The following is a 26224-nucleotide window of genomic DNA, read 5'->3' on the forward strand; positions in this document are numbered from 1 at the left end:
AAAATATGAAAATAATCATTTGCAATCCAGTAGGGACCAGGGAACGATGGCAAAGCCATAGAATGTCTGAAAGGGGAATTACACTTTCATTAACCACTTGCTCCCTGGGCACTTGTACCCCCTTCCTGCCCAGGCCAATTTTCAGCTTTCAGCGCTGTCACAATTTGAATGACAATTGCGCGGTCATGCTACACTGTACTCATATGACATTTTTATAATTTTCTTCACACAAATAGACCTTTCTTTTTCTGGCATTTAATCACAGCTGGGTTTTTTATTTTTTGCTAACTAAACAGACTGAAAATGTAGAAAAAAAAATTCTCCTTCATTGATATGCGCTGATGAGGCTGCACTGATGGGCACTGATATGTGGCACTGATAAGGCGGCACTGAGGGGTGCTGATAGGTGGCACTGATAAGGCAGCACTGATGGGCACTGATCGGTAACACTGATGATGAGGTACTGATAAGTTGCACTGCTAAAGCGGCACTGATGGGCACTGATTGGAGGCACTGATAGGTGGCACCGATAAGGCGGCACTGAGGGGTGCTGATAGGTGGCACTGATAAGGCAGCACTGATGGGCACTGATCGGTAACACTGATAATGAGGCACTGATAAGTTGCACTGCTAAAGCGGCACTGATGGCCACTGATTGGCTGCACTGATGGGCACTGATAGGTGGCACCGATAAAGCGGCACTGAGGGGTACTGATAGATGGCACTGATAGGCTGCACTGATGGGCACTTATTGGTCACACTGATGGGCACTGATAAGTTGCACTGGTGGACACTGATAGGCTGCACTGATGGGCACTGATAGGTGACACCAATAAGGTGGCACTGAGGGGTACTGATCGGTGGCTCTGATAGGCTGCACTGATCGGTGATATTGATGGGCACTGATAAGTTGCACTGCTAAAGCGGCACTGATGAGCACTGATAGGCTGTACTGATGGGCACTGATAGGTGGCACCAATAAGGCAGCACTGAGGGGTACCGATAGCTGGAACTGATAGGCTGCACTGATCAGTGATACTGATGGCCACTGATAAGTTGCACTGCTAAAGTGGCACTGATGGGCATTGATAGGCTTTACTGATCGGCACTGATAGGGGGCACTGATAAGGCGGCACTGATGGGCATTGATAAGCTGCACTGCTAAGGCGGCGCTGATGTGCACTGATAGGTTGCAATGATAAGGCGGCACTAGTAGGGCGCACTGATAAGGTGGCACTGGTGGGCACCGATTAGGCTGCACTGTTAGGTGACACTGATAGGTGGAACTGATAATGAGGCACTGATGGGCTCTGATAGGTGGCACTGGTGGGCACTGCTTAGCAGTACTTATGGGCACTGGTAGGTGGCACTGGTGGGCATTGATAGATGGCACTGATAAGGCAGCACTAATGGGTACTGATAGGTGGTACTGATAAGGCGGCACCGATGGGTAATGATAGGTGGCACTGAAAAGGCGGCACTGATGGGCACTGATAAGCTGCACTGATAAGGCAGCACTGATTGGCACTGATAGGTGGCACTGCTAAGGCGGCACTGATGGGCACTGATAATGCGGCACTAATGGGCACTGATAGGCTGCACTGATAAGGCGGCACTGGTGGGCATTGATTCGTCAGAACTGATAATGAGGCACTGATAGGTGGCGCTGATGGGCTCTTACGGGTAGCACTGGTGGGAACTGCTTAGCAGTACTTAGGGGCACTGGTGGACACTGGTGGGCACTGGTGGGCACCGATGAGTTAGCAGACCCATGTCCCTCTTACAAAAATCAGTTTTTTTGTTTCCTCCTCACGCTGTCAGCCTGAGGGAAAAAAAGAAGATTACCGAATTCTGTTTACATCACGTGATCAGCTGTCATTGGTTGACAGCTGATCACATGATAAGGGGCCAGAACCGGCCCTTTACTCCGATCTGCGATCAGCCGAGTCTCATGGACTCGCTGATCACAGAGCGCGCCGCCCTGCCAGGGGGTTCTCAGGCTGCTCGAGCACGGGGCGACGTACATGAACACCCTCCTGGCAATTTAGGCTCGCTCTGTAGCCGCGTTTCGGCTGTAAAGCGGGCGGGAAGAGGTTAAAGAAAAATATTGCATATAAAATAGCCACACAAGCCATTTTTCAGTTTAATTAACCACTTGCTGACCAGCGCACGCTGATGTACGTCGGCAGAACTGTGCTGGTAGGCAAGAGGGTGTACAGGTACGTCTCCTTTAAGAAACAGTGCCGCTGGCGGGCGCCCGCCGTGGTCTCCGTGACCGTGGGTCCCACAGACTCGATGTCCGAAATCGTGTCACAGAGAGGTAGAACAGGGAGATGCTTTTGTAAATAAAGCATTTTCCCGTTCTGCCTAGTGACAGGACAGAGATCACTGCTCCCTGTCATCGAGAGCAGTGATCACTGTCCTGTGTGTTGAAGCCCCTCCCCCCCACAGTTAGAATCACTCCCTAGGACACACTTAACTCCTTCACTGCCCCCTAGTGGTTAACCCCTTCCCTGCTAGTGTCAGTTACACAGTAATCGGTGTGTTTTTATAGCACTGATCGCTGTATCAATGACAATGATCCCAAAAAAATCACAGATCGCCACCATTACTAATAAAAAAAAATAAAAAAAAATAAAAATGCCATAAAACTATCGCCTATTTTGTAGACACTATAAATTTTGCACAAACCAATCAATGTACGCTTATTGCGATTTTTTTTTTTACCAAAAGTATGTAGAAGAGTACATATCGGCCTGAACTGAGGGAAAAAAATGTTTTTTTTTTATATATTTTTGGGGGATATTTATTATAGCAAAAAGTAAAAAAATAATGCGTTTTTTTTCAAAATTGACGCTCTTTTTTTTTTTATAGCGCAAAAAAAGTAAAAACCGCAGGGGTGATCAAATACCACCAAAAGAAAGCTCTATTTTGTGGGGGGAAAAAAAGTACGTCAATTGTGTTTGTGAGCCACGTCGCACGACCGCACAATTGTCAGTTAAAACAACGCAGTGCCGAATCGCAAAAAAAAAAAGGGCTCTGGTCAGGAAGGGGGTAAAATCCTCCCGGGGGCTGAAGTGGTTAAAAATTATTTTTTTCATTTCAGTCTTCATTTTAAAAACTAAGTCCGGTAAGTAAAAAAAAAAAAAAAAAAATCTAAATATAGGAAGAGGTGAAAAGTAAACATTTTCCCCATCTGCCTATAATGTATTTATTTATTTTACTTATGGAGCTTTTTTTTTTTATTATAATGTTTATATTGTTATTATTATTATTACTGTTGATATTGCTATTATTATTATCATATTATTATTATTATTATTATTATTATAAGTATAATTAATTATTATTATTAACATTAATAAATAACAGAAACAGAATTAATACAAAGCAACATATCTTCTATAGCCCTCTGCAGTATACTACACTATAATTATACAAACATTGTCAACACCACAAAACAATAAAAATATGAATATAATTATTTGCAGTCCTGTAGGGATCAGGGAATGATGCCAAAGGCATAGAACATCTTATAAGGGAATTACACTATCAGGATTTAGAACCTTTTTAAGAATGGGGATTGCACCAGATTAGACCTATCCTTGGATTCAACGCCAATCCAACCCTTTTATGGGAGGAGGTAATTGTATAGTTCAAATTTACCAGACTAAAAAGAAATACATATTTTTTTCAAATTGTATTTTTCTGGTCTAAAACATAACAAGAACCTGAATACAAGACATGATAAAACCCAAAAGAACCGTGCCACGTACTCACACCCAAATTAAACTTAGCTTCTGTGTTTTGGCGTTCCAACAAATTATATATATATATATATATATATATATATATATATATATATATACACACACATATTATATATATATATGCATGCACACACACACATATTATATATATATATATATATATATATATATATATATACATATATATATATATATATACACACACACACATATTTTATATATATATATATACACATATTATATATATATATATATACACACACACACATACATACATATATATATTAATAAATTAAACTTAGCTTCTGTGTCTTAACCACCAATATGGTGTTCCAACATTACAAAAGTATTGGGACGCCTGCCTTTACACACACACATGAAATTTAATGGCATCCCAATCTTAGTCCGTAGGGTTAAATATTGAGTTGGCCCACCCTTTGCGGCTATAACGGCTTCAACTCCTCTGGGAAGGCCGTCCACAAGGTTTAGGAGATGTGTCTATGGGAATGTTTGACCATTCTTCCAGAAGAGCATTTGTGAGGTCAGGCACTGAGGTGAACAATCAGGCCTGGCTCGCAGTCTCCGCTCTAATTCATCCCAAAGGTGTTCTACCGGGTTGAGGTCAGGACTCTGTACGGGCCAGTAACGTTCCTCCACTCCAAACTCGCCCTGACCTTAACCCGAGAGAACACCTTTGGGATGAATTAGAGTGGAGACTACGAGCCAGGCCTTCTCGCCCAACATCAATGCCTAACCTCACAAATGCTCTTCTGGAAGAATGGTCAAATATTCCCATAGACACATCTCCTAAACCTTGTGGACGGCCTTCCCAGAAGAGTTGAAGCTGTTATAGCTGCAAAGGGCGGAGCCAACTCAATATTGAACCCTACAGACTAAGAATGGGATGCCATTAAAGTTCATGTGTGTGTAAAGGCAGGTTCACACAGGGGGCGACACGACTTGCCGTGCCGCGACCTGACAAGTCGCCCCCATTCTGTACAATGGAACCGTTCTAAGAGGAGCGACTCGAGTCGCTCCGACTCAGAAAAGAGGTTCCTGTACTACTTTTGGGCAACCTCGGGGCGACTTGCATTGACTTCTATACAGAAGTCATTTGCAAGTCGCCGCTGAGGTCGCGGCGAGGCAAGTCGTGTCGCCTCGCATCGCCCCCTGTGTGAACCGAGCCTAAAGGTAGGTGTCCCAATACTTTTGGTAATATAGAGTGTGTGTGTGTGTGTGTGTGTGTGTGTGTGTGTGTGTGTGTGTGTGTGTGTGTGTGTGTGTGTGTGTGTGTGTGTGTGTGTGTGTGTGTGTGTGTGTATATATATAACACACACACACACAAGCATGCTATACATACAATATAATAAAATGTTGCCTTTTTCTACAGTATATTCTATTCTATTATTTTTTTTTTCTTTTATGTAATCAGACACGTTAATCTCCTTTATTGATTTAGAGAAGAGATCTCTTTTCATTATATACATTTCTACGTGTTGTTGTCACACTTATGTCTGGGGGGGGGGGTGTTTATATCCTTGAATAATAAATGATTTGCTGGTCATGGTCTTTTATGTACGTTGAAATAAATTCCTATCATTTCTGTCACTCAGGTTTATTGAAGCCGTTGGGCGGTTTAATTGTTAATGTTTAATAATGCTGCTGAAGCATGACATGTTTATTACAATCATTATCTGTATATCATACCATATACTTATCAAAGCGGCCTTCATAGACATCATTGATAGGTATGCTGGTTTGTGTTATTATGCATTGATCTTGATGTAAAACGCAGGTCGGTAGTGTCTATCCTCATGCAAAACTTACAACCATCAGCCAGAGGAGTATACACTCAGTGGCCACTTATTTAACCACTTTCACCCCCGGACCATTTTGCTGGCTTAAGACCAGACCACTTTTTGCGATTCGGCACTGCGTCGCTTTAACTGACAATTGCGCGATCGTGCGACAAAATTGACGTCCTTTTTTTCCCACAAATATATCTTTCTTTTGGTGGTATTTGATCACCTCTGCGGTTTTTATTTTTTGGGCTATAAACAAAAATAGAGCGACAATTTTGAAAAAAACGCATCATTTTTTACTTTTTGTTATAATAAATATCCCTCAAAAATATATAAAAAAAATGTTTTCCCTCAGTTTAGGCCGATACGTATTCTTCTACATATTTTTGGTAAAAAAAAATCGCAATAAGCGATTATTGATTGGTTTGCACAAAAGTTATAGCGTTTACAAAATAGGGGATTGTTTTATGGCATTTTTATTAATAATTTTTTTTTTACTAGTAATGGCGGCGATCAGCGATTTTTATTGTGACTGCGACATTATGGTGGACACATCGGACATTTTTGACACATTTTTGGGACCATTGTCATTTATACAGCAATCAGTGCTATACAAATGCACTGATTCCTGTGTAAATGACACTGGCAGTGAAGGGGTTAACCAGTGGGTGGCAGTGTAGGGGTTAAGTGTTCCTAGGGGTGTGTTACTAACTGTGGGGGGCTGGGCTTTGTGTTAGTGAACACTGATCTCTGCTCCAATCACAGGGAGCATAGATCAGCATCACTTGTTGCTAACGGGAAGATGCTGTTTACAATGGCATCTCCCCATTCAGCCGCCCCGTGAGACGATCGCGGGTATCCCTGGGGTCGATCGAGTCCGCAGGGACCCGCGACTGGACTCACAGAGATCCCGACCGGCACACGAGCGTGCCGCCGGTGGCGCGCACGCGATAGCAGGGCGGCATATAAAAATGGGCATAACTGTACGCCAATATACCTGCCCGTGCCATTCTGCCGACGTACATCGGCGTGCGCCATTCGAGAACTGGTTGATATCCAATCAGGCCCTTGCTTGGCTGAAACATTTGCAGTAGTAGTGGGGAGTCCACAAGTTGCCAGAACATTCCTTTTGGTATTTTTATACATGGCGACTCAACAGCACTTCCATCTCAAACAGGATTCCCCCAGAGGTTGCAAAGGGTTCCTTTGAGCTGATAGACCTCCCATCTGATGGAGCCTGCTTAGATCCACAGACTATGCCCTTGATACCAATGATATTTTTAATTGTCTGTAGAGGTGGCATTATGACCATCACTGCAATGACCACCAACCACCAATGTAAGGAACATTCTTCTCACTGATCACCAATGTAAGGAACATTCTTCTCACTGATCACCAATGTAAGGAACATTCTTCCCACTGATCACCAATGTAAGGAACATTCTTCTCACTGATCACCAATGTAAGGAACATTCTTCTCACTGATCACCAATGTAAGGAACATTCTTCCCACTGATCACCAATGTAAGGAACATTCTTCTCACTGATCACCAATGTAAGGAACATTCTTCTCACTGATCACCAATGTAAGGGACATTCTTCTCACTGATCACCAATGTAAGGGACATTCTTCTCACTGATCACCAATGTAAGGAACATTCTTCCCACTGATCACCAGTGTAAGGAACATTCTTCTCACTGATCACCAATGTAAGGAACATTCTTCTCACTGATCACCAATGTAAGGAACATTCTTCTCACTGATCACCAATGTAAGGAACATTCTTCTCACTGATCACCAATGTAAGGAGCATTCTTCCCACTGATCACCAATGTAAGGAGCATTCTTCTCACTGATCACCAATGTAAGGAACATTCTTCTCACTGATCACCAATGTAAGGAACATTCTTCTCACTGATCACCAATGTAAGGAACATTCTTCTCACTGATCACCAATGTAAGGAACATTCTTCTCACTGATCACCAGTGTAAGGAACATTCTTCCCACTGATCACCAATGTAAGGAACATTCTTCTCACTGATCACCAATGTAAGGAACATTCTTCCCACTGATCACCAATGTAAGGAACATTCTTCCCACTGATCACCAATGTAAGGGACATTCTCCCCACTGATCACCAATGTAAGGAACATTCTTCTCACTGATCACCAGTGTAAGGAACATTCTTCCCACTGATCACCAATGTAAGGAACATTCTTCTCACTGATCACCAATGTAAGGAACATTCTTCCCACTGATCACCAATGTAAGGAACATTCTTCCCACTGATCACCAATGTAAGGGACATTCTTCTCACTGATCACCAATGTAAGGAACATTCTTCCCACTGATCACCAATGTAAGGGACATTCTCCCCACTGATCACCAATGTAAGGAACATTCTCCCCACTGATCACCAATGTAAGGAACGTTCTTCCCACTGATCACCAATGTAAGGAACATTCTTCCCACTGATCACCAATGTAAGGGACATTCTTCTCACTGATCACCAATGTAAGGGACATTCTCCCCACTGATCACCAATGTAAGGAACATTCTCCCCACTGATCACCAATGTAAGGAACGTTCTTCCCACTGATCACCAATGTAAGGAACATTCTTCCCACTGATCACCAATGTAAGGAACATTCTTCTCACTGATCACCAATGTAAGGGACATTCTTCTCACTGATCACCAATGTAAGGAACATTCTTCTCACTGATCACCAATGTAAGGAACATTCTTCCCACTGATCACCAATGTAAGGAACATTCTTCTCACTGATCACCAATGTAAGGGACATTCTTCTCACTGATCACCAATGTAAGGAACATTCTTCCCACTGTTCACCAATGTAAGGAACATTCTTCCCATTATCTCAAGAGAGAGCAGGGACTTTGTTCGGCTCAATCTTGAACCTGTTCTGGTAGGGATCAAGTCCAAATTGAAGGCATGGGGCAATCTTCCCCTCTCCCTTATAGGTCGCATTAACCTTCTAAAAATGAAGATTCTCCCCAAACTTGCGTATATCTTTAGGAACTCTCCGCAATGGCTGACTAAAACCTTCTTTAACTCCCTGAGGCAACTTTTCCTCTCCTTCATTTGGGGCCCCAAGTCCCCTAGATTCAGATACACCACTCTCACCAGGCCTGTGGGTAATGGGGGGTTGGCTCTTCCTGATTGCCACAAATATTTCTTAGCTACTCAGCTCGTAACCGCCCACTGGTGGTTGCGACCGGACCTGACCAATGCTGCAACGGTCCTGGAGGCAGCTATAGTGGGGTCTCTGGAGGCCTTGAGGGGGTTGATATTCAGGGGGCTAAAGACTCCTCACTGCCTCACCCCTTCTATGCGCACCACTATCAGGGCGTGGAGGGTAGGGGAGGTGCTGAGGGCATCCCTGCCGCACTCCTGGTCTCCCCACACCCCCTTGTGGCTGAATCCTAACCTCCCGCAGTTCAATACCATCCCGGACCCGCAGGCCTGGGCCAAATGTAAAATATTGACTCTTGAACATGTCATCACTAACGGGGAACTTACTCCCTTTCATATATTACGCACAAAATTTTATGTGCCAGCGTGGGCCCATTTTCGATATCTCCAAATAGCGCATGCATATCGATGTCAATTTTTGGGTCAACCGGTAGTGTTAAGCCGCGTACACACGGGCGGACTGTCTGTCCAACTTAGTCCGCTGAAACACATTTCAGCGGACAGTCCGCTCGTGTGTGAGCTTCAGCGGACTTTTTCAGCGGACAGTCTGGCGGACTAAGTCTTTCGGAATTTCCGTAATACAGTCCGTCCAACTTTGGTTTCAGCGGACAGTCCGCTCTTGAGTAGGCTAGTTGGACGGACTAAGTATGGCGCATGCTCAGAAAGGATTTACACGGCCGAAGGTTGCATTGCAGTGTATTGGACGTCCTATTTCTAGTCCCGTCATACGTGCCGTACACGTCATCGCGCAAGCTTTCAACGGACTGTCTGTTCATCGTGTGTGGTAAAGTCCGTTCATTCAAAAGTAGGACGGACTGTCCGTCGGATTGTCTGACGGACTTAGTTGGCCAGACAGTCCACCCGTGTGTACGCGGCTTTAGAATACTCTGAGCTTGAATCCATCCTTCGGGTAAAAGACCTGGAGAAACCCATGTCTCAGATTTATGGGTCCCTGCTGGTTGCTGCCGTCCCCGAGCTGTCCTCCCTCCGCAGGAAATGGGTGGGGGACATACCGGAGTTAGATGACGACGACTGGAGGGAGGTTTGGGACTTTCCATTCTCCCCTTTGGTGTCAGCCAGGGACAAACTGTTCCAATACAAAATTGTTCACAGGGCCCACTATACGCCCCACAGATTGCATCAGATGTCGCCGACGCATTCCTCGGCGTGCTGGCGATGCTCCTATCAGCCAGGAGACTTCATTCACATTTTCTGGACTTGTCCAGCGATTGAAGGTTACTGGAAGGAGGTTCTCCTGGTGATCGGCAAGACTACTAAGATTAGTATCCCTTATGACCCTAAATATTGCCTGCTGGGGCTAGTGGAGCAGATGTCGATCCTCAGAGCTAGGAAAACACTTATATCCTTGTTATTGTACTATGCACGAAAAGGCCATCACCATGACATGGAAGCAATCGTCTCCCCCCTCTATTAAATTCTGGAAAAACCTGGTGAATGCTAGTTTACCCCTCTATAAGGCCACCTACTCGAGCAGGGGTTGCCCGCAAAAATTTGAGAAGGTGTGGACCTGCTGGTTGGATGATAACACTACGGCAACTGATGTAGTGTTTAATCCATAATTCTTCATTAAGGTCATAGTGGGACGATAGGTTGACCCAATTGTTACTATGATATTCTATCCTGTCTGTATATCACTTAGCAAAAAATCCTCCTGTAATACCCTCTCCCCACATTGGGGTATAGCTAGTTAAGGTTGTGTTTGTTTTACGTTGCCCTGCTGCGGCCTGTTGCTGCATCAGGAACCGACTGTATGTTATGAGAATGTGTCCTTATGTGGCCGGTTGCCGCATTTGGAGGCTTGCCCCTGCGTGGGTAATGTTTGGCCCCTGCGTGGGCAATTTGTATGCCTTTGAAAACTCAATAAAAATGATTTTTGAAAAAAAAAAAAAAGGAACATTCTTCCCACTGATCACCAATGTAAGGAACATTCTTCCCACTGATCACCAATGTAAGGAACATTCTTCTCACTGATCACCAATGTAAGGGACATTCTTCTCACTGATCACCAATGTAAGGAACATTCTTCTCACTGATCACCAATGTAAGGAACATTCTTCTCACTGATCACCAATGTAAGGGACATTCTTCTCACTGATCACCAATGTAAGGAACATTCTTCCCACTGATCACCAATGTAAGGAACATTCTTCCCACTGATCACCAATGTAAGGGACATTCTTCTCACTGATCACCAATGTAAGGAACATTCTTCTCACTGATCACCAATGTAAGGAACATTCTTCCCACTGATCACCAATGTAAGGAACATTCTTCCCACTGATCACCAATGTAAGGAACATTCTTCCCATTGACCTCCAATGTAAGGGACATTCTTCTCACTGATCACCAATGTAAGGAACATTCTTCTCACTGATCACCAATGTAGGGACATTCTTCTCACTGATCACCAATGTAAGGAACATTCTTCCCACTGATCACCAATGTAAGGGACATTCTTCTCACTGATCACCAATGTAAGGAACATTCTTCTCACTGATCACCAATGTAAGGGACATTCTTCCCACTGATCACCATTGTAAGGAACATTCTTCCCACTGATCACCAATGTAAGGGACATTCTTCTCACTGATCACCAATGTAAGGAACATTCTTCCCACTGATCACCAATGTAAGGAACATTCTTCTCACTGATCACCAATGTAAGGAGCATTCTTCTCACTGATCACCAATGTAAGGGACATTCTTCTCACTGATCACCAATGTAAGGAACATTCTTCTTACTGATCACCAATGTAAGGAACATTCTTCTCACTGATCACCAATGTAAGGAACATTCTTCTCACTGATCACCAATGTAAGGAACATTCTTCCCACTGATCACCAATGTAAGGAACATTCTTCCCACTGATCACCAATGTAAGGGACATTCTTCTCACTGATCACCAATGTAAGGAACATTCTTCTCACTGATCACCAATGTAAGGGACATTCTTCCCACTGATCACCATTGTAAGGAACATTCTTCTCACTGATCACCAATGTAAGGAACATTCTTCTTACTGATCACCAATGTAAGGAACATTCTTCTCACTGATCACCAATGTAAGGAACATTCTTCTCACTGATCACCAATGTAAGGAACATTCTTCTTACTGATCACCAATGTAAGGAACATTCTTCCCACTGATCACCAATGTAAGGAACATTCTTCCCACTGATCACCAATGTAAGGAACATTCTTCTCACTGATCACCAATGTAAGGAACATTCTTCTCACTGATCACCAATGTAAGGAACATTCTTCCCACTGATCACCAATGTAAGGAACATTCTTCCCACTGATCGCCAATGTGAGAGGTTCTACTGTTGCTGGCTACTGGGGAATTGCTGGGGGAGTCCTTTTGATGCTAAGGAGTCTATAGTTGTTGGGAGGTATATTATTGTTGGGGTGGATCTACTGTTTTGGAGGAGCTCTATTGCCACTGGCTGCCAATTAATCTATTGATACTGGCTGCTATTCTTGCTGGACTGGATCTTTTGTTGCTTGGGAGGCCTATTCTTGCTGGAGGGGGATCTATGGTTTCTGGGGTGGGGTGTCTATTGGGAGATGAATTGAGGGTGTTTTAACATATCCTGAAGAGTTGCTCCTCTTTTAGGCCGGCACAGTCCAATTCTTTTTCCAATGTTTTCTACTGGGTAGTACCTGTGCCTATTCTCTGTGAAAAAAAAACAGATCTGGGATCTATAAGACCCAAGATCTTTCCTCTATTATATATCTTTGATATACATTTATATATATATACTCACACACAACTATTTACTTTTGATATGAGATTTATTCTCAGTTGTTTTGTTCATTTACAAATAAATGACTACAGCTATTTGTTCTCCTATAGATATGCCTCTGAAGAAGGGAATGTTTTCCTGAAACATGTCAGGCGTTTTGGAGTTCACATGATAAAACCAGATCTTTCCTCTACGTTTGAAATCAAAAGCTAAAAAAAAAAAAAAAAAAAAAGAAAATGTATATTTTGCATAAAAAAATAAATAAAAAAATTGTCTACTCCACCCTAGATCAGAAGTGATGTCATGGTGCTGCTCCAGTCCTCCAAGATCATAGAGGTGATCAGAGATGATCTGGTCTCTGTTCATTTCTGTGACCAGTCACGTGATTCTTCGGACCATTTCCCAGGCTTGCCCGTAAAAACAGTAAGCACGAGAAACCACGGAGTGAAGGTGGGGGGGGGGGGTACCCCTCCTGCTGCTTCTGAAAGCGATCCAGCTGCTAATTAGATTCTAGGGTTGCTTTCATGAGAAAGAGAATCGTCAGCTGGAAAATAAACAATTCCGGGATTATGGATGATAGCTTCAGACTAGACATGTACACTGCCAAAAAATGTGTTAGTTTCCTTTCCATTAATTTTTTTTTTCCAAGTCATTCGCTATGATTGAAATCCGTTATTTCAAATAAATTCCGAAATTCAAGAATCTGAAAAATTTGAAAATCCAAAAATAAGAAAGAAAATCCGAAAATTCAAAAGAACGAAAATAAGAATGAAAATCTGAAATAATAACTAACTAACTAATAATAACTAACTATTAAATTATAGGTATTGGAATTTCCTTTAAAATTTGTCTGTTGGTGAACGTAACAAATTTATCCAAAGTTACAAATTATCCGAAATAACAAATGACGCATCTAAACGAGTGGAACGTAACAAATTAACTCTCTGTATGGAATATTTCTGTGTCTATAGGACACCGCTGGGCATAAATAAACATGGCTTGTAACTGCATATTTGTAAAAAAAATATCTTTTTGTTGTTTTATCAGTATTTTGTATTGGAGGGTAATTATAAATGCCCTACAAAGGTGTAGGAGTGTTTTATGTTTTATAGATGCATTATTAACATTTTACCTAACATCATTCTATGATATAGCTAGTTTCTCAATTTTGTATCTTTAGGACATCTTTAGTATCTTCATGCTGTTTGTGCCGTTCTAAAAGGCCCTGACGAAGCGGGGTTTCCCGCGAAACACGTAGGCCATGCTTCTGATATTCTATACCAGGATTCGTACAACCTGGATCAAACAAACAGTAAACTGAACTCTCTTTCAGATAGTAATGTTTTAAATATTCCCATTCAAGGATGGTAAAGAAAGTATCTTTATATCTTTAAAAAAATATATTGTCTTATAAATTATGATCCATACTCCATCGAGGCGCATGTAAAGTTTCACTTTCACGTCTTTCTAAATTTCAGAATTAATAATAAGTTATAATTATTATTATCATTCGTTTAGATTCGGATAAATTCATCAACAGCCAAATTTAACCGCTTGCTGCCCGCCATAGAGCAGAATGACGGCGGCAAAAGTGGTTTCAATATCCTGACCGGACATCATATGACGGGATCGGGATATTAAGCAGCTGCGCTCCCCCCGGGGGAGCGCATCGCGGCGATCGTTGTTGCAGGGTGTCAGTCTGATGCACCGCAACTACGATCTTGGTAAAGAGTCTCTGACGGAGACTCTTTACCACGTGATCAGCCGTGTCCAATCACGGCTGATCACAGTGTAAATAGGAAAAGCCGGTGATCAGCTTTTCCTCACTCGTGTCTGTCAGACTTGAGTAGAGGAGAGCCGATCGGCTGCTCCTCTGACAGGGGGGGTCTGTGCTGATCGATTATCAGCACAGCCCCCCCCCCCGAGGATGCCCACACTGGACCACCAGGGATGCCACCAGACCACCAGGGATTCCCAGCACCAGGTATGCCACCCTAGACCACCAGGGATGCCAGTCAGTGCCCACAATGGATGCCAATCAGTGTCCACAATGAGCATCACTGATTGGCATGCATTATTGTTTGGCACTGATTGGCATCCATCCGTACAATACTTTACACTACAATGCCACCTATCAGTGCCCATCCATGCCACCTATCAGTGCCCATCCATGCTCATCCGTGCTGCCTATCCATACCCATCCGTGCCACCTATCCATGCCCATTTGGTTTGGGTACAGCGTAGCACGACCGCGCAATTGTCATTCAAAGTGCGACAGCTCTGAAAGCTCAAAATTGGTCTGGGCAGGAAGGTGTCTAAGTGCCCCCCCCGGTATTGAAGTGGTTAAAGGAAATTCCAATACCTATAATTGAATAGTTAGTTATTATTAGTTAGTATTTCAGATTTTCTAATTTTCGGGTTTTCGAATTTTCGGATCTTCTAATTTTTCGATTTTTGAATCTTCGCATTTTCCGAATTTTCAAATTTCTGATTTTTCCTATTCTTGTATTTTCGTATTTTGGAAAAAAAAAATTGTTAAAACGGGTTTTTCGTTAATTCTAATATTTACGAATTAACAAATTTGTTGAATTTTGTCTAAAAAAAATAATTTGTAACGAAACAAATTGCACGTGTCTACTTCAGACATAATCCCGGGTAAAACTCTTGCAAGGCACGACGTGTATATATATACGTATTGCGGTGGGCAAGTGGTTGGAGTTGGGGCGGAATGCCTTGCTGAGGGTAGAGCTAAGCTCATCTGTTTGGTGAATGAGCCCCAACTCTACAGACTGTAGTACATGAGAATCTCAGGTGGTCGACGCGTTCCGGGAGGCAGCAACCATCTGGCACCAGTTAAGCCGCTTTGACCAATTTCCTTCCCTATTCTTATGTATTTGGAGCAACAACAGCGCCTGCTGATCATATTTGGCTCGCTCTTTGGCAGCGGCGGTGATTTTCCCATTTTGCTTCAAGTAGCAGCTGCACCTAATAAAGCGCCATCTGAGAATACGGTGCATGCGGAGTCTGCACTCCAAATGTGCTACAAATATAGAAAATAGATGATGTGCGTTCCCTCCTCCTATGAGATTGTTACAATGGTGAATATTTTCGGCAAAGGAGATCTGTGATCACAGCAAACACTCTCATTATATAACATCAGCGTACACACAGGATCTCACAAAATAAAGTACACCCCCTTACATTTTTGTAAATCTTTTCATGTGACAACTCTGAAGAAATGACACTTGTCTACAATGTAATGTAGTGAGTGTACAGATGCTAAATAAACAAACAAAAATGTGGAAAAAAAAATAGTATCCCATTTTTATTGTCATTTGGAGGAACAGTGCCCCATCATTGGTGTCAGTGGGAGCAATAGTGCACCATCATTGGTGTGAGTGGAATAGTGCCCCATCGTTTGTGTCAGTGGGAGGAATAGTGCCCCATCATTAGTATCAGTGGGAGGAATAGTGCCCCATCATTGGGGTCAGTGGGAAGAATAGTGCCCCATGATTGGTATCAGTTGAAGGAATAGTGCCCCATCATTGGTGTCAATGGGAGGAATAGTGCCCCATCATTGGGGTCAGTGGGAAGAATAGTGCCCCATGATTGATGTCAGTGGGAGGAATAGTGCCCCATCATTGGTGTCAGTGGCAGGAATAGTGCCCCTTCATTGGGGTCAGTGGGAGGAATAGTGCCCCATCATTGGTGTCACTGGGAGGAATAGGGCCCCATCAATGGAGTCAGTGGGAAGAATAGTGCCCCATGATTGGTATCATTTGAAGGAATAGTGCCCCATCATTGGTATCAGTGGGAGGAATAGTGCCCCATCATTGGTATCAGTGGAAGGAATAGTGCCCCATCATTGGTGTCAATGGGAGGAATAGTGCCCCATCATTGGTGTCAATGGGAGGAATAGTGCCCCATCATTGGTGTCAATGGGAGGAATAGTGCCCCATCATTGGTGTCAATGGGAGGAATAGTGCCCCATCATTGATATCAGTTGAAGGAATAGTGCCCCATCAATGTTGTCAGTAGGAGGAATAGTGCCCCATTGTTGGTGTTAGCAGCAGGAATTAGGCCACAATGTTGGTGTCAATGGGAGGAATAGTGCCCCAAGGGCCAGATAAAGGCAAGCAAATTGCCAAATCCGGCCCCCGAGCTGCAATTTGGGGACCACTTGTTATATATAATTATGAGCGTAGATGAAATAGGTAGAATTTTCCCCTAAGTAAGAATTTATTGTGATGATTTCAGTGTCTTTTACTGTACACCATGATCTGGATTCTTCATACTGTATTATTCAGCGGCGGTTTTAATATATTGTGCATTTACCTCTCCTCTATAATGGTGCTTGACTTACTCAGCCACTAAACAAACTGCCTTATCAAAGATTTTCATGACTGAATAGTAAATCGATTCACTTAATCATTGACCATTGTTCCACCATTCAATTAATGGCGGTCACTTAGAGCAGAAAAGAGCAATCAGAGAGTACTTATTGCAACCTAATTTTGCTTCTTTTATAGTAATTAATGTTTTCTCTTCCCGCTGTTTAGTGTTGAAGCCTCTGAACTTGAGTTTCTGAAATGAACCGCTCAAAGACACGTGTTTTAAACGAATGCCAGAACCACATCAACTTCGAAAATGAGTCTTCGTGGAACGACGGCGTGGCCTTCAACCATACCCGCGGGGCGTTGAACCGCCTTTTCATTGGAGCCCAAAAGCAGGAGCCCAATTATGTGGCCATACCCGCCACCATCTTTTGCAGCTTACTCTTCTTCTTTGGTATTTTGGCCAACGGGATTAGCATCCTTACACTAATGAGAAACGGAAGGATGAAGGTGAGCGCAGTTCGGTTCTACCTCTTGAGTTTGGCCTTGGCGGACATTTTGTTGCTCTTTACCATCCCAGTAACACTTTACCGATATTTCTGGCAATATTACCCTTGGTCACTCTCCGACTCCGTGTGCAAATTGTACTTCATGATCCGGCACATCTACTGTGCTACCACCAGCTGGACCATCATCGCCTTCACTTCCGAGAGGTACTTTGCCATATGTCATCCTATGTGGTCTATCACCGGGCTTCGGAAATCCCGCATGGCTTATTTGTTGGCCTTCATCTGGATTTTATCATTTATCAGCACTATTCCTGTGGCTTTGGTGTACGGAGAGTCTGCAGCTTGTATTTTGGACTACACGGCCACCACCCAAGAGGAAGTGGTGCTTGATTCCACCGTTTGTGAAATGCTGGAGCCAAAACCCTACATTATATACAAGAGCATCCTGCAAATTCGGAGCATCTTATACTTTGTGGTGCCTCTGGCTACCATTATCATCTTCCACCTACTGATCTACCACCACCTCAGTATCAACCATCGCCAGAGGGAGAAGATTGGCCTGACGAGAACGCATTGGCGGTTTTCTTCAAAGGGCGTAACTCAGCCTCAGAGACGTCCCTTGTCAGAGAAGAAGGCCCGTCAGCTAATGGGTGAGTGCATTGGGCTTTGGTTACGAAGACACTTGGTGCTTTACAACTAGATATGAGCAATTCCTTTCGGGCCGAATGTAAATTTGGCTGAATTGTTGGTAATTCAGAGATTATCGGAGCTGTATCCAAATCTCCGAATGAAATAGTAACAAATTGTGTTGAAATTCATTTACATTAGTTTCATTTATTCGTTTTCCAACCAATTCCAAATTTTCGAAACGATTCAAATTCTGTGTGAAGAATAGCTGTTTGTTAAGGAGCGGTGTGCCGTGCGTTGTGAATGACGATGGATCTACCCCGAGGGAATTGTGTGTGAAAGTATGTAGTGTTTTTATTCAGTTTTTTGGGTGAATGGGTAGAGATCCTATGTACCCTATACTCATTCACATGGGGGGGGGGTGCGGAATCTGGGGGCCCCCTTGTTTTAAAGGAGCTTCCTGATTCCGATGAGCTTCCAGCCTGCAGACCCCCCATGACCACCGCCTAAGGTTGTGGTGAAGAGGCCCTTTTCCCCATCAACATGGAGACAAGGTGCTTTGGGGAGGGGGAGCTGAGACCCCCCCCAAACCCAAAGCACCCCCCTTGTTGAGGGCATTTGGCCCGGTATGGTTAAGGAGGTGATGCCACTCGCTCGTCCCCCCTCCCTTTACTAGACTGCATGCTCTGATAAGTAGCTGGTATGGATTTTTTTTTTTGAGGAGGGGGCCCCCCATATCGTTTGGCCTAGGGTTTCCCTTAAAATCCCTACCAGAACTGAATGAATGACCGCCGGCCACGAGCGATTGCAGGCACAAGAGGCAGAACAGGGACGTGTGTGTGTGTAAACACACAAATCCTTGTTCTGTGAGGAAAGGAGAGACAGCTTGTGAGTTCCTAATAGCTAGGAATCCCGATCTGTCATTTCCTCTAGGTCAGTCCCCTCCCCCTACAGTTAGAAACACACACAGGGAACACATTTAACCCCACGATCGCCCCCTAGTGTTAACCTCTTCCCTGCCAGTGAAATTTTTTACAGTAATCAGTGCATTTTTTATAGCACTGATCGCTGTATAAATGTCACTGGTCCCAAAAATGTGTCAAAAGTTTCCGATCTGAAAATGCTATAAATGTATCCCCTATTTTGTAGAGGCTATAACATTTGCGCAAACCAATCAATATACGCTTATTGCGATTTTCATTACCAAAAATATGTATATTTGGGTTCATCCAAAAAGCCTATCTGTGTCTGCACGTACTATATAAATTCAATCATATGCATCAAGCAAGGGCCCCCCCCGAGCCATACCAGGCCGCGTGCCCTCAACAAGCACCTTGTCCCCATGTTGATGAGGACAAGGGCCACTTCCCGCCAACCCTGGCCGTTGGTTTCGTCTGTGGACGGGGGGGCTTATTGGAATCCGGGAGTCCCCTTTAATAAGGAGGCCCCCGGATCCTGGCCCCCCACCCTATGTGAATGAGTATGGGGTACAATGTACCCCTACCCATTCACCTGTGAAAAAAAAATTCAAAACAACACAACACACAAGGTTTAAAAAAAATTTATTGCACAGCTCCGGGGGTCTTCCGTCTTGGGGGGTCTTCTCGCAGGACTCCTCCGCTATCTTCTGCTATCTCTTTTACTAGCGGAGGAGCCTGGCTTTCTTCTTCGTCGCTGTCCGGGGGTCTTCTTCCGACTTCGGGGGTCTTGTCCCCCTCTTCGGTTCTTCTTGCCAGGCCTCCGTGCCTTCTTCTAGCTCTTTTACAAGCTGTCGCCGCTCGTCCCCACCCCCTTTCCTGACCGGCCGGGTAGCATGTTCGGATAAGGGTCTGATATGGACCTAGAGGGGGACCCCACACCATTTTTTCGGCGTAGGGCTTCCCCTTTAACTCTATACCAGGTGACGGGGCCAGCGACGCTTCCTTCGCTAGTCCCGGCTACCTGGAGCCGCGTTCAAAATGAACAGACTTTCCTCCGTGTGTGTGGGCGAGTCCGTTCATTTCAAAAGTACGGCGGATAGTCCGGCAGACTAAGTTCCCTGGACCTAGTCTGCCGCAAAAGTACCGTGTGTGGGCTGGTAGCTTGTTCAGAAAGTCTGGCGTTTTGTCCGCCAGACTAAGTCTGCCGGATAGTGTGATACGTGTGTACGCGGCATAAGCCTATTTTTGACATTTGGTGTTTACAAGTTAAAATCCGTATTTTTTTGCTAGAAAATTACTTAGAACCCCCAAACAGTAAAGTTAGCCCAATTTTTTTGTACAATGTGAAAGATAATGTTACGCCAAGTAAATAGATACCAAACATGTCACGCTTTATAATTGCACGCACTCGTGGAATGACGACAAACTACGGTACCTAAAAATCTCCACAGGCGACGTTTTACCAGGTTAGAGTTAGGCCGCGTACACACGCGCGGACTGTTGGCCCAACCTTGTCCGCTGAACAGTGTTTGGGCGGACAGTCCGCTCGTGTGTGGGCTTTCAGCGGACAGTTTCAGCGGACAGTTGGACGGACAAGGTTTTACGGAAATTCCGAAAAACTGTCCGCTGAAACCTTGTTTCAACGAACAGTCCGCCCGTGTGTAGGCTTGTTCGTCAAACTAAGTTCCGCGCATGCTCAGAAAGGATTTTCAAGCCGAAAGTTATAATGCAGTGTATAGGACGTCGTATTTTGCGTCCCGTCGTACGTGCCGTTCACGTCATCGCGCACGGTTTCAGCAAACTGTTCGTTCGTCGTGTGTGGCCACGTCCGTCCATGCTAAGTTTGAGCGGACTGTTCGCTCAAACTGTTGGACGGACAAAGTTGGGCCAACAGTCCGCGCGTGTGTACGCGGCCTTACAGAGGAGGTCTAGAGCTAGAATTATTGCTCTCGCTCTGACGATCATACCTCATGTGTGATTTGAACACTGTTTACATATGCAGGCGCGACTTCCATATGCTTTTTTTTTTTTTGTTGCGCAAGCTCGCGGCGACTGGGGTGCTTTAAAAAAATGATCACTTTTATTGCTGTCACAAGGAATGTAAACATCCTTGTGACAGTAATGTGTAACATCCCTTGTGACAGTAATAGATAGGTGGTTACAGGTACTCTTTATGGAGGGATTGGTTGTCTAAAAAACCCAAAATCCCTCCTTTGCACTTCAAAGTATTCAGATCGCCGTTTTTGGCAATTCTGGATACTATATATTTTTTTAAAACCGGCGCCATTGGCAGCCGAGTAAACGGGAAGTGACGCCATGACGTCGCTTCTGTGTTTACAATTAGGAGACTGGAATGAAGCCACTTACGGCTTCATTCCAGTCTATTCCTTGCCATCAGAAGTGGCGGATTGTTGATGGTAAGAGCAGTGGGAGACGTCCCCTCCCGCTCCTCCGGTATAACAGCCGAGCGGCTTTTATCGCTGGAAAGCTGATCGCCGGGTCTAAAAACAGTACTGGGATGATGCCTGCAGCTGCGGGCATCATCCCGGTATAACCCCCGAAACCCGAGTACGCACATCTGTGTACGCTCGGCGGCAAGGGGTTAAGGCTTATGCCGCATGCACACGATCAGACGTCCGGCGGACTTAGCCCAGCGGACAAACTGCCGGACTTTGAAGCAGAAGTCCGCTGGACTTTCCGAACGAGCGGACCTGCCCACACACAACCGGACTATGGCGGGAGTCCGCCGTACTTTTGAAATGAACGGACTTGACCACACACGGAGTAAAGTCCGTTCATTTTGAACGCGGCTCTAGGTAGCCAGGACTAGCGAAGGAAATCAATGTCGCCGCCTTCGGCACGTCGCTGGCCCCGTCACCTGGTATGGACTTAAAGGGGAAGCCCTATGCCGAAAAAAACGGTCCATATAAGACCCTTATCTGAGCATGCAACCCGGCCGGTCAGGAAAGGGGGTGGGGATGAGCCAGCGCCCCCCCCTCCTGAGCTGTACCAGGCCACGTGCCAACAACATGGGGGGGTGCTTTGATGAGGATGAGGACAAGGGCCTCTTCCCGACAACCCTGGCCGTTGGTTGTCGGGGTCTGCGGGGCGGGGGGCTTACCGGAATCCGGGAGCCCCCTTTAATAAGGGGGCCCCCAGATACCGGCCCCCCACCCTACGGGTTGCGTGCTCAGATAAGGGTCTTATATGGAGGGTGTAGGGCTTCCCCTTTAAGTCCATACCAGGTGACAGGGCCAGCGACGTGTCAATCTCGCCGCCAAAGGCGCCGACATTGACTTCCTTCGCTAGTCCCGGCTACCTGGAGCCGCGTCCAAAATGAACAGACTTTCCTCTGTGTGCGGGAAAGTCCGTTCATTTCAAAAGTCCGGTGGACTAGCACACAGACAGCCGGATTGTCAGGCCAGTCAAATTCCTCCACCTCAAACTCGCTCATCCAGGTCTTTAGGGACCTTGCTTTGTGCACTGGTGCGCAGTCATGTTGGAACAGGAAGGGGCCATCCTCAAACTGTTCCCACAAAGTTGGGAGCATGAAATCATCCAAAATATCTTAGTATGTTGACGCCTTAATGCCCCGTACACACGAGAGGACTTATGTCCGACAGACTTCCAAAGGAGTTCCGCCGGAGTTCCGACGGAGTTCTGACAGACTTTTCGGCCGAACGGACTTGGCCACACACGATCACACTAAACTCCGACGGATTCGAACGTGATGACGTACGACCCGACTCGAATAAGGAAGTTCATAGCCAGTAGCCAATAGCTGCCCTAGCGTCGGTTTTAGTCCGTCGGAGTAGCATACACACGAGCGGATTTTTCGAAGGGGACCGGGTCCGGCGGAGTTCCGTCGGGAAAATTTGAAGCATGCTTCATTTCTAAAGTCCGTCAGACTTTTGCGAAGCTAAAGTCCGTTGCAGCCCACACACGATCGGATAGTCTGACGGACTCGGTCTGACGGACTTTGGATGTTGAAAAGTCCGCTCGTGTGTACGGGGCATAAGAGTTCCTTTCACCGGAACTAAGGGGCCAAGCCCAACCCCTTAAAAACAATCCCACATCATAATCTCCCCTCCACCAAATGATTTGGACCAACCAGTGCACGAAGCAAGGTCCATTAAGACATGGTGAGCGAGTTTGCGGTGGAGGAACTTGACTGGCATTAAAGTTCACCTGCGTGTAAAGGCAGGCGGCCCAATACTTTTGACAATATAGTGTATATGAGATGTGTGGCTCCATTTATTTTTTTTTTGCTGAGTTCTGCTAACTAATGTCCTTTCTTCCAGGAGCTGTAGTGGTGGCCTTCTTCCTGTGCAATTTTCCCGATACTGCCTCGTCACTCATGCAGATCTACATAGACAACTGGAACACACACATCCTTAAGCTCTACACCTTGCTGAAGACCTACCTATCTCTGCCACTTTGGTACCTCAATAGCGCTCTGGACCCAATACTGTTTTGCATTTCTTCTACGTCGTTCCGCAGCGCATGCTGGGAAACCCTCACAGCTGTTCTGCCATGGCAGGATAAATCCGTAGATGGACCCAGCCACACATACCACGCTTCCTGCGCTCGGTCTGGTGGATCTTCCCTCGCGTCGGCTCCAAGCACCCGATCAACATGGACACTTAATTCAAACGAAGGAGAGCAAAAAGAATGCTTGGGTCAGTCTCGAGCCAATGATCCAAAACTCGTTTCCTTCAGGCACCTTGACGTCATGGAAACCAGAGACTACGCGTTTCCGTAAAGGACTTTTCAAACTGTCGCAAAGGGTGCCCATATTTTCAATTACAGGACCACAGTGTTATGGCGAGTTGCTGACAAAGGGTTACTTCTAATAAAATTATCCCTGGTATGAATTTAATTGTATTGGAATTGCAAAAGTAAAAAAATAAAAGAGCTGTGAACTGGCGAGGAAATGTAATATTCACTTTGTAAGAGGATTATAGAATCAAGGCTCCAAATAATTCCGGGACTTAAAGGCAGCATCTTTGTGCAGCTGATAACAACGACGTTTCGGTCTGAGAATTCTTTCAAGCTTTCATATAAGAGGATTACATGGAATAGCCTGATGGGGGTTTAATTGAAAATTAATCTATTGTTGCTTTCTATTAAAATTTGAGAGATACCTTTGGGGACAAAAAAAAACAACAATATATCATGGCAGTCACTATTTGTCATCTATGGGGAATCCTGTATCCATCATGAACTGTTGAGAAGGTTCAGGCAGCATATAGCACAAGCCTCGATGGTGGTTCCTCAGGTGGATCTAAGATATCACCATCTGTCAAGACTAATGAAAGCTTATATTGAGCATTGTTCGAACTCAAACTGTAATGGCAACACCCATTTAATTGGTCACTTCAGCACCCAACTCTCCTAGGCCTAGAGCGGATAAAGCTCCTTGAATTTTAGGTCACCATTGGCTTTATCAGAGGTCCTTGGGTGACTTTAAGATATCACATCTGTCGTGACTAATGAAAGCTTGTACTTAGCATTTTTTGTACATTTAAACTGTGAGTGATGGTGTAATCCATTTAATTGGTCACTTCAGCACCCAACTCTCTGGAGTGGGTCGGGCTCCTTGAATTTTTGGCCATTGTTGCCTCCATCAGGGGTCGATGGGTGGCTCTGAAATATCACATCTGTTGTGACCAATAAAATCTTGTGTTTACAATTATTTAAGCTGTGAATTATGGTGCCATCCATTAAATTGGTCACTTCTGCACCCAACTCTCTGGAGTGGGTCGGGCTCCTTGAATTTTTGGTCATTGTTGCCTCCATCAGGGGTCCATGGGTGGCACTAAAATATCACATCTTTTTTTAGCTCATGAAATATCACATCTTTCGTGACCAATAAAATCTTGTGTTTACAATTATTTAAGCTGCGAATAATGGCGCCATCCATTAAATTGGTCACTTCCGCACCCAATTCTCTGGAGTGGGTCCGGGCTCCTTGAATTTTGGGTCATTGTTGTCTCCCTCAGGGGTCCATGGGTGGCTCTGAAATATCACATCTGTCGTGACCAATAAAATCTTGTGTTTACAATTATTTAAGCTGTGAATAATGGCGCCATCTATTTAATTGGTCACATCAGAACCCAACTATCTTAAGTGGGTCGGGCTCCTTGAATTTTGGGTCATTGTTGCCTAGACATGTGAAATTGGTTTTGTACCGAATTCATTTTTTTTTTTACGGATTTTGATAAATTTTTTAATTCCGAAACATCCGAATTAACGAAAACCCGTTTAACAAATTTTTCCGAATATTCGTATGTTTGAATATCCGAAAAATCGTAAAATTTGTAAATTTGTAAATTCATAAATTTTAAAATCTGAAAATTCAAAAATCTAAAACAATAACTAACTATTAAATTATAGGTATTGGAATTCAAATACGAATTTATCCAAAGTTCCGAATTATCTGAAATAATGAATGCTGTATCTAAACGAATGGAATGAATTAATAATAATAAATAACAATATTATTAATAATAAAACCTTTGTATTATTATTATTATTTATTAATAATTTGTTCCGTTCCATTTGTTTAGATGCGACATTCGTTATTTCAGATAATTTGTAACTTCAGCTAAATTCTTATTTGTTATGTTCACTAACAGACAAATTTTAAAGGAAATTCCAATAACGATAATTTAATAGTTAGTTTATTATTAGTTAGTTAGTTATTATTTAGAATTTTCAGGTTTTGGTTCTTTTGAATTTTCGGATTTTCTCTCTTTTTTTAGTTTTTCCAGATTTTCAAATATACAAATTTACAAATTTTCGAATTTACAAATTGCGATCATAACGAATGACCTGAAAAACAGAAAAAAAAAAAAAAAGGAATGAAGTGAAAATGAACACATTTTTCGGGAGTGCGCATGTCTATTGTTGCCTTAATCAGGGACCCTTGGGTGGCTCTGAAATATTACATCCGTCGTGACCAATAAAATCTTGTGTTTACAATTACTTTTACTAATAAAAGCTTGTATTGCTGTGCTGGTGACACCTACCTTTCCTTTAAACTGTAAGTAATGGCATCATCTGTGTACTTGGCCACTTCAGCACTCAAGCCTCAAAGATCTGACACTTTAATGAGTTGGTTAGGCTCCATAAATTGCCTTGATCGGAGGTCCTCAGGTGGCTCTAAGATATCACATCTGTCATGACTAATAAAGCTTGCACTGAGCATTATCTTAATTTCGACTGACTATTGACAATGGCATTAAATTCGTCACTTCAGCAGCCAACTTCCATAGA

General features: G+C 44.1%; 1 protein-coding gene across 1 annotated transcript in view; it reads left to right on the forward strand.

The window, feature by feature from the left end:
• LOC143930957 (neurotensin receptor type 1-like) overlaps nt 1–25406 on the forward strand; it is a 66579-nt gene extending 41173 nt beyond the window's left edge. Inside the window, exons 2-3 of the mRNA XM_077455660.1 lie at nt 17116–18049; nt 23248–25406. Coding sequence (XP_077311786.1) covers nt 17146–18049; nt 23248–23708 — 1365 coding nt within the window. The 5' untranslated portion in view covers nt 17116–17145 and the 3' untranslated portion in view covers nt 23709–25406. The remainder of the gene's footprint in view (nt 1–17115; nt 18050–23247) is intronic.
• Nucleotides 25407–26224: the final 818 nt, after the last annotated feature.

The sequence above is a fragment of the Lithobates pipiens genome, unplaced genomic scaffold (assembly GCF_037356315.1).
Source record: "Lithobates pipiens isolate NorthernLeopardFrog02 unplaced genomic scaffold, aLitPip1_a1.2 Scaffold_25, whole genome shotgun sequence".
In the NCBI taxonomy this organism is placed as follows: domain Eukaryota; kingdom Metazoa; phylum Chordata; class Amphibia; order Anura; family Ranidae; genus Lithobates; species Lithobates pipiens.